Source organism: Macaca nemestrina, chromosome 10, assembly GCF_043159975.1.
Source record: "Macaca nemestrina isolate mMacNem1 chromosome 10, mMacNem.hap1, whole genome shotgun sequence".
Classification (NCBI taxonomy): domain Eukaryota; kingdom Metazoa; phylum Chordata; class Mammalia; order Primates; family Cercopithecidae; genus Macaca; species Macaca nemestrina.
In genome coordinates, this window is record NC_092134.1 from 84,445,388 (window position 1) to 84,454,409 (window position 9,022).

The 9,022-nt window shown below is 57.5% G+C and overlaps 1 protein-coding gene across 1 annotated transcript; it reads left to right on the plus strand.

Moving 5' to 3' along the window:
- Positions 1-2,662: 2,662 nt before the first annotated feature.
- LOC105492888 (dendrin) lies at positions 2,663-6,880 on the plus strand. Its single transcript, XM_011760240.3, has 2 exons — positions 2,663-2,960; positions 3,373-6,880. Exons 1-2 carry the CDS (start codon positions 2,752-2,754, stop codon positions 5,300-5,302), a joined length of 2,139 nt encoding a protein of 712 aa, XP_011758542.3. The 5' UTR covers positions 2,663-2,751; the 3' UTR covers positions 5,303-6,880.
- The last annotated feature ends 2,142 nt before the right edge of the window (positions 6,881-9,022 follow it).

Here is a 9,022-nt window from a genome sequence, read left to right on the forward strand (position 1 = left end):
CTCGCTCTGTTGCCCAGGTTGGAGTGCAGTGGCGCAGTCTCAGCTCACTGCAACCTCTGCCTCCTAGGTTCAAGCGATTCTCCTGCCTCAGCCTCCTGAGTAGCTGGGATTACAGGCGCGTACCACCACACCCGGCTAATTTTTGTATTTTTTAGTAAAGACAGAGTTTCACCCATATTGGCCAGGCTGGTCGCAAACTCCTGACTTTGTGATCCACCTACCACAGCCTCCCAAAGTGCTGGGATTATAGGCATGAGCCACCGTACCCCGCTGGCCCTATCTTTAAACCTGCAAATCCCTTGCCTTTCTTCCAAGGTGAGACAGAGCTGGATGGTGGGAGAACAGCAGGGCACTGGTCACTCCATCAGATCCATTCCCTGTACTGAAACCATGTAGACCCAAACAGCAGTCAGCACCCAACACCAGAACTGCTAGACTGGAGTATGAGCTAAATTTGGGTGCCAGCTCACCCCTGCCTTACAGGTATGATACAGTTTCCTATCCAAACCAGGAGCAATTTCAGAGTCATTGCTTGCCCCTTCCCCCACAGTGCTGCTAACCCCTTCCCTGACAGTGCCTAACCCCTCTGATGACCCTCCAGCCACGGCATACTGGGTTCTCCAAACTAGGCTTCCCGATGGAACACAGGGAAAAGCATCAAGGCCCTCATCAGATTCGACCTGAGGAAGCTTATTTTAAAAAAAGAAGGTGGCCCTCATCAGAGCTCTGCTTTCAGTGTTGCATCATGACTGTAGAGGAGCCCCTGCTTCAGCCTTCACCCCTTTACAGCTCTCACAGCACATTCTCAAACTTGGGGGAGGAAGGCTTCCAAGTTATTAGAATTAGAGTATGTTTATGTGTGGGGAGGGTAAGTACATGGTGGAAAGGACAGATGGCCTCTTATGTCACATTCCCTCATTAAGGAAGATTTGCCTAGGGAGGAGGCAGGGGCTTTAAAAAGCCTCAGGATTCTAGTGGGACCTAGGGTGGAAGGAAGCACCTTCGAGTCAAGTCATCGGTGCAGCTGGCAGGTGTGTGGAATCAAGGGGGGTAGGGTGGATGGGACAGGGAATGTTTGCATTCTCTCTAAAGGTTTGTGTTAGGGAGCAGAGGCCTGGTTTTGTTGAGCTGTTAGTCTCTGCCCCACAACAACCTTTCTGGTTGTTCCCCATCCTCTTAAAAGGAAGGGTCTGGACCCAAAGGGCTCCATGTACATTAGTGGAAAACTAATTGGGAACTCTTGCTTCTCTGATTTCCCCCTAAAACCCAACCTATCAGTCTCAGTGTGAGGATGAAGCTGAGGGAGAGACAAGGGATAAAATTTGGGAGACTCACAAGCTTCTATTCTTACCTATTCCTCTCCAGAGGCAAATTATCCCTTCTTCCCAAGGAACCATTGCCACACACACACTCTCTTTCCCCTCTCTGCACCCCTCCCCTCCACTGAGGCTGCTGCCATGGTTGCCAGGCATGGTTGCTAAGTCTCTGCATGGAAGGGTTGGCGTGGGCTGTGCTGCCACTAACATTACCATGGTGAATCAGGGGACACCTGGTATAAGCTTAGGAGGAGGGATCATGTGGATGTAAGCAACAGCCCCCCAGGACAGAGGCAGCCCAAAGGTGAGCATCTGGAGCACCACTTCAGGTGGGGGCTGAGTGAACTAGGCAATTGTGGTGGTGAGGGGGAGCTCTACATTGGAAAAAAAAAAAAAGGCCACTTTTATCATTTCAGTTGCTAGGGGATTAGTTTTGCCAAGCAAACACACCATCTCTCCTCCATCCCCCTCTGGAAGGGTGAGAGTGCATAAGCACTTACTCTGTCCTCCATAAAGCTGGGCAGGCTGTGTGGGCACAGAACAATATAACCCCCAAATCCTGCTTCTAAATTGGAGGTGAAAGCCTGCTGCTGTGGGAGGGCTCCCTGGCTGCCCAAGGACAAACATGTAGAATGGGACTGGTAGGGCAGCTTGGGTGGCCAAGGCACACGCCTGTGTCCTGCTGTACCAGCAGTCCTAGGCTGCAGCACTGAGCTGGCGAGGAGATACGGGTGTAGGGGTCACCCTTTTTGAGCTTAGGGAAGGCAGCTCTCCCTCAGAGTCGCACAAAGCTTGGTGAAAGCCACCGCCTCCTCTCTCCACCGCATGGGAGCTGGTTACTCATCTCATCTCTGCACCCGAACAGCCACTGCCGCTAAAAATAGCCCCCCAGCCGTGGGCCAGCCCCTCCTGCACCCCAACCCCATGGAAACCAGCAGAGTGGCAGGCAGAGACCTTGAGTTCCATTCTCACGCACTCTATGTTGGGGAAACTGAAATCTGAGGCAGGAAGCCAGGGGCAGAACCCTGGTGGTCAGGCAACCTGACAAGCAGGAGAGTAAAGGGTTAAAACGGCAGGAAGGTTGAAGAAACAGGGGCGGGGGAGGGGGCACTGTCAGCTTGGCAAGAATCATAAGTCCCTCCCCCGCCCACTCGTGCGATCCCATCAGGCTTGGGGGACAACAGCAGTGGGAAGGGGCGTCCAATCCCGGGCCCCAGGGGGCGGCCGTGCACATGGGGGAGGTAGCAGCGCGGAGCAGTCCGCGCGGTGTCACATGCGCGCGCACACACAGAGACAGGCACACACACGTGTGCCCGGGTATATATAGTTCCCAGTCCCCGGGCCCGCGGCTCTGCAGTGGGCGCCGGCTCCCTGGGCTGGGAGGGGGCTCCTGGGGCGGGTGGGAGGGTGGGGGGCCGGGGTGGGGTGGGGCAGGATGCTGGATGGCCCACTGTTCTCCGAGGGGCCTGACAGCCCCCGGGAGCTCCAGGATGAGGAGTCTGGCAGCTGCCTCTGGGTGCAGAAGTCCAAGCTATTGGTGATAGAAGTGAAGACTATTTCCTGTCATTATAGTCGCCGCGCCCCTTCTCGACAGCCCATGGACTTCCAGGCCAGCCACTGGGCTCGCGGGTTCCAGAACCGCACGTGAGTGAAGCAGGGGTGAGGGGAAGAGAGTGGTGGGGCGGGGAGTGGGGTCCGGACCACCCCGCAGGCACCAGCGAGCACTACTGATCCCCCTTCTCTTTCCCACGCCTCCCACCCCTGCCCGCTCCCGAAGGCTGGGGCCTGACTCATCCGGTTGTTTGGGGGAACAGGAGTGGGTGTGAGAAAGGGCAGGAGGTGAGATGGGGCAGACGCTGTTAAAGTGTGCAGGCAGAGATGGCGAGGAGTCCCGCTTCGACTTCAGTCCTAACATATACGCACGTGCACACGCGCACACACTCACACACACCCCTTCACATGGCTGCCCCAAGTGGTCTCCACTGCTCCCAGCTCCCCGGACCTCGGTTCCCTTCCCCCACAGACTGCTCACCTGGGTTCCTGCTCATTGTCCCAGGTGTGGGCCGCGCCCGGGATCCCCACAGCCGCCGCCCCGCCGGCCCTGGGCCTCCAGGGTGCTGCAGGAGGCGACCAACTGGCGGGCGGGGCCCCTGGCCGAGGTCCGAGCTCGGGAGCAAGAGAAAAGGAAAGCGGCGTCGCAGGAGCGGGAGGCCAAGGAGACCGAGCGAAAAAGGCGCAAGGCTGGTGGGGCCCGACGAAGCCCCCCGGGTCGGCCCCGCCCGGAGCCCCGCAACGCCCCTCGGGCAGCCCAGCCGGCAGGGCTCCCTGCTACCTTGCGGCCGGAGCGCCTGGCGCTGGTGGGGCGAGCGCCCCGTCCATCCGCGCAGCCGCAGAGCGACCCAGGGTCGGCGTGGGCGGGGCCCTGGGGAGGTCGGCGGCCGGGGCCCCCAAGCTACGAGGCTCACCTGCTGCTGAGAGGTTCTGCCGGGACCGCCCCGCGACGCCGCTGGGACCGGCCGCCACCCTACGTGGCTCCACCTTCTTACGAAGGCCCCCATAGGACCTTGGGGACTAAGAGAGGCCCCGGACACTCCCAGGTGCCCACTTCATCAGCCCCACCTCCGACTCCGGCCAGGACAGAGGGAGGGCGCACAAAGAAGAGGCTGGATCCTCGGATCTACCGGGACGTCCTCGGGGCTTGGGGTCTCCGACAGGGGCAAGGTCTCTTGGGGGGATCCCCAGGCTGTGGAGCGGCCAGAGCAAGGCCAGAGCCCGGCAAGGGGGTCGTGGAGAAAAGCCTGGGGCTGGCTGCTGCTGACTTGAACAGTGGTAGCGACAGCCATCCCCAAGCCAAAGCTACAGGGAGCGCAGGCACCGAGACAACTCCTGCGGGGTCTGCAACTGCGGCTCCCAGTGACCCGCGTCCCGCTCCCAGATCCAGGCACCACCTCAAGGGCTCGAGGGAAGGGAAAGAAGGAAAAGAACAGATCTGGTTCCCTAAATGCTGGATTCCCTCCCCTAAAAAGCAGCCGCCCCGCCATAGCCAGACACTCCCCAGACCCTGGGCTCCCGGAGGCACCGGATGGAGAGAATCCCTGGGTCTTGCAGAGGGGGCAGGACCGGAGACCCTGGAGGGTTGGAAGGCGACCCGCCGTGCCCACACCTTGCCCCGCAGTTCCCAGGGCCCGTCCCGTGGGGAAGGAGTCTTTGTCATTGACGCCACGTGCGTGGTGATACGATCCCAATATGTTCCAACGCCCCGAACCCAGCAGGTGCAGCTTTTGCCCTCTGGGGTGACACGCGTGGTGGGGGAATCCGCCAGCCAATCGAAGCCCGGCAAGGAGGACAGTGAAGGGGCCACGGTCTTTCCTTCCCCTTGCCGAAAGCGGCTGTCGAACAGTCGCCTTTTACACCAGCCCGGCGGGGGCCGCGGGGGCGAAGCTGAGGGCGGGAGGTCGGGGGACTCCTCACTGGAGGAGCGCACCTCCCGCATCTTGGGGCTCCCGGCCCCGGAAGTAAACCTGCGGGACGCCCCCACGCAGCCAGGTAGCCCAGAGCACCAAGCCTTAGGCCCAGGAGCTTCGGGAGCCCAGGGCAGGGCCGAGGGCTCGGAAGTGGCGGTGGTCCAGCGGCGCGCGGGCCGGGGCTGGGCGCGGACCCCAGGGCCCTACGCCGGGGCCCTGCGAGAAGCCGTGTCCCGTATCCGCCGCCACACCGCCCCTGACTCGGACACGGACGAAGCTGAGGAGCTTAGCGTCCATAGCGGCTCCTCTGATGGAAGCGACACAGAAGCCCCAGGCGCCTCCTGGCGGAATGAGAGGACCCTGCCCGGGGTTGGAAACAGTTCGCCGGAGGAAGATGGGAAGACAGCGGAACTGAGCGACAGTGTCGGAGAGATCCTAGATGTCATAAGCCAAACCGAGGAGGTCCTCTTCGGGGTGAGGGACATCAGGGGGACTCAACAGGGAAATAGGAAGAGGCAGTGAGAGGCCCCTTCTTGTATTTGAGTCCCCAACACATCCATCCTTGGGTCCACTGGTCCCCATTCTTCCCCAGACTTCCTTTGCTTCTCTTTTCCTTGTATCCTTACCCATACCTATTCCCATCCTTGAAATATAAATGAAAGGAAGGGAAGCATATGCCCATTAATGATTTTGTTTCAGGAGAGGTGAGAATCAGCAGTAGATTTAATTAATGTCTGTTATGTTCAGGACACAAGGGTGAGCTCTTCGCAGCTGATGCACTGGGTGCGGAGCTGAGCAGAGAGGCCTAACAAGGATCAGGCAGGAGGGCAGGGGTGGTGGCAGCTATAGGAGGGCAGTGTAGGGCAGGGCCTCTGAGGAGGAGGGAAAAAGTGAAGGAGAGGCTTTGGACCCGGTGGCAGAGTGATCAGATGACAGAGGGGTTCTTGGCAGAAGAGGAATAGGTCCAGCAACAACCAGCAAAGCAGAAGGAGGGCTCACCTTGGTGTCACAAGTCTTGGATTTCAATCCCAACTCTGCCACTGACTTGCTGGTTGACTGAGGCCTGTCACTTTCCCTCTCCAGGCCTCCTGGTATATAAAACAATGGTATTCTAAGGTCCATCCTTCCATCTCTGACATTTTGAGATCTTTGGAAAGGACTCTATCTCATCCTCCCCTCGACAAGCCAAGAATGAGAGTTGGGAATAAGTGAACAGAGTTTGAGGGTTTCTGGGCGGCCTCCTTGTCACCTGAAGTCATGATCAATTCAGGAGACTGCCCAAGGTTTGCAGAAGAGGTAAGGGAGTGAGGCACTCCTATCCCAGTCTCCCAGGTTTAGGTGAGGGCTCCCCAAAGCAGGGCAAGATAGTGGCCCTGTCACTGACCCTGGCCTGTGGTGGTCTGAGCTGGGGAGGGAAGGACACCAATGAATCAGCTTGGGACCTCTTTAGGCCTTCCCCTTTTCCTCCACCCTAATGCTCCTTAGTGATGCTCTGAGGCGTGGCCACGATTTCCCTCCCAGGTGGTATCGCCCACCTGAAAAAATCCTGAGAATGTCTCCCATCTCGGCCTCTTCCGAAGAAACTGGCCAGGCAAGGAAAGAGGCCGGTCCCCAGAAGCCAGTGGGCGTGGGGTGTGATACTCTCTATAGCCACTACAGGGCGCGCGCAGGTCGCGGATCTCCCCAGTTGCTAATTCCGGCTCTGCCACTCAATCCGATCCCTAGTTCCCAAGCGCGGGTCCCCAGCCTTGCAGTCTCCAGCCGTGCTGGGCCGGGAGCAGGCCTCCGGCCTCCCAGACCTCTGGAGCCCGTCGGTCCCATCTTTGTACTTATCCACCCCAGCCGGCTTGGGACTCAGACACCGAAGTCTTTTTTTTTCTCTCCGATCCTTGGACACCTCTGTCTGCCATTTATTAGCCATGTGAACTTGGCCGCATCACTTCACCTCCCTGAGCCTCAGTTTCCTCATCTGTCAAATGGGGGTTTATAAACACCTACCTCGCAGGGTTGTTGTGAGGACTTAATGCGATAATGTATGTAAAGCGCCTTGCACACCGCCTGGCACACAGTAGGCGCTCAATAAATCTAAGCTTCCCTTTATCCAGCCTTGGCATCGTCTTCCTTTCACTGACTTTTTCCCCATGGTGGCCATCCCCCGGGACTCCTCTGCTACGTCCTGCTCTGTGTGAGGGAGAGGGGGCTGCTTTCTTCGTTGGGAGTTCCTGGCCCACCTCTTTTCTCCCCCAGCCAGGACTCTCCCTTCCTTGCCCCCAGCCCACCCCTGTTGGCACTTCCCACTGCCCTGCGCCCTCCCCCGGCCCCCCATTCCGAGCAAGGGCTGAGTCAGCCGGGATAAATTTAGCTGCCGGCTCCGCGGGCCCGGGGGCTTCTCCCAGACTCAGTCGCCGGGTCCTGTCCCGGCCCCCGGCCCACCTCTGCTCCCACTCCAACCCAGACCTGCCAACTCCAACTCCCGCTCAGCGTTCAGGTCCCCAACCCGGCTCTCAAACCACTTATGGTTTTAGTCTCCAATTATCTCAACATCACTCCCGCCTGCAACCAGGGGTACTCTGAGCAGAACTCGGAGTGGCGCAGGACCACCTGGGGTGGGGGGTGGCCACCATCTGGCAGGAGCTGGGCCGCTGGCCTTGGTTCAGTGGAGGAAGGTCTCCTCTTTGGGTTTCTGAACCGGAGGGAAGACACTGGTCAGAGCTATCCAGGAAGATTCATCCCAGAGCCTTCCTGGAACCCACACTACCAGGTTTCAAATTAGCTGTTGCTGGAGGAGTGTCACCTTGGGCAGAGATCAAAGGTTACTGAGATCTGCCCTTGAGGTCAGGAATTCCAGACCAGCCTCCAATATGGTGAAACTCCGTCTCTACCAAATATACAAAAATTAGCCAGGTGTGGTGGCACGCACCTGTAATTCTAGCCACTCAGGAGGCTAAGGCACGAGAATCGCTGAATCACTTGAACCTGGGAGGAGGAGGTTGCAATCAGCCAAGATTGGGCCTCTGCACTCCGGCCTGGGCAACACAGCCAGACCACATCTCAAAAAAACAAACAAACAAAGGTTATTGAGATCCGTCTCCCTTTCACCTACAATTCTATCTACTCAAAAAAACAAACAACGGTTATTGAGATCTGTCTCCCTTTCACTTACAATTCTATCTACCTACTACCAATTCTAACTACTGAGCATGTACTGAGCACCTACTGGAAACAAGAAACTGTGCGGGATTCCAGGATAGGGATGAGTAAGGCCTTTCTGACAATGGGGTGAAGGTGAGCAATGTGTTAAGTATTACAATGAGTCAAACAAGGGAGATTGTATGGATTTTGTGAGATAAGGGAAGGCTCCATGGAGGAGATGACCTCAGTGTTAGAATTTGGTGAAGAGGTATTTCAAGTAGAGGGATCAGCCAAAATAGAGGCATGGATGCAGGTAAGCAGGGTATGTTTAGGAAACTGCTCAATGGTCTGATTTGCCTGCAGCTGCGAGTACATTAATGGCAGTTGTGGAAGATAAGGCAAGAGTGAAAACTGAGGCCAAGGCCGGGCGCGGTGGCTCAAGCCTGTAATCCCAGCACTTTGGGAGGCCGAGGCGGGCGGATCACAAGGTCAGGAGATCGAGACCACAGTGAAACCCCGTCTCTACTAAAAATACAAAAAATTAGCCGGGCGCGGTGGCGGGCGCCTGTAGTCCCAGCTACTCAGGAGGCTGAGGCAGGAGAATGGCGGGAACCCGGGAGGCGGAGCTTGCAGTGAGCTGAGATCGCGCCACTGCACTTCAGCCTGGGCAACAGCGAGACTCCTAAAAAAAAAAAAAAAAGAAAACTGAGGCCAGACTGGGGTAAGCCTGGTCCAGCTGAGGAGTAATGTGCCTTGGGCCTCCAGGTTTGGGAAGAGGCTGGACTTCGGGGGAGGAGGAAAGTTGAGGAAGGGCAGTGTGTGGTGGCTCACACCTGTAATTCCAGCACTTTCGGAGGCTAAGATGAACAGATCACCTGAGACCAGGACCAGCCTGGCCAACATGGTCCAACCCTACCTCTATGAAAAATACAAAAATTAGCTGGGTATAGTAGTGCATGCCTGTGATCCCAGCTATGGGGGAGGTTGAGGCACAAGAATCACTTGAACCTGGGAAGCGAAGGTTGCAGCAAGCCGAGATTGCACCACTGCACTCTAGCCTGGGTGACAGAGTAAGACTCTGTCTTAAAAAACAATAACACACACAAAAAA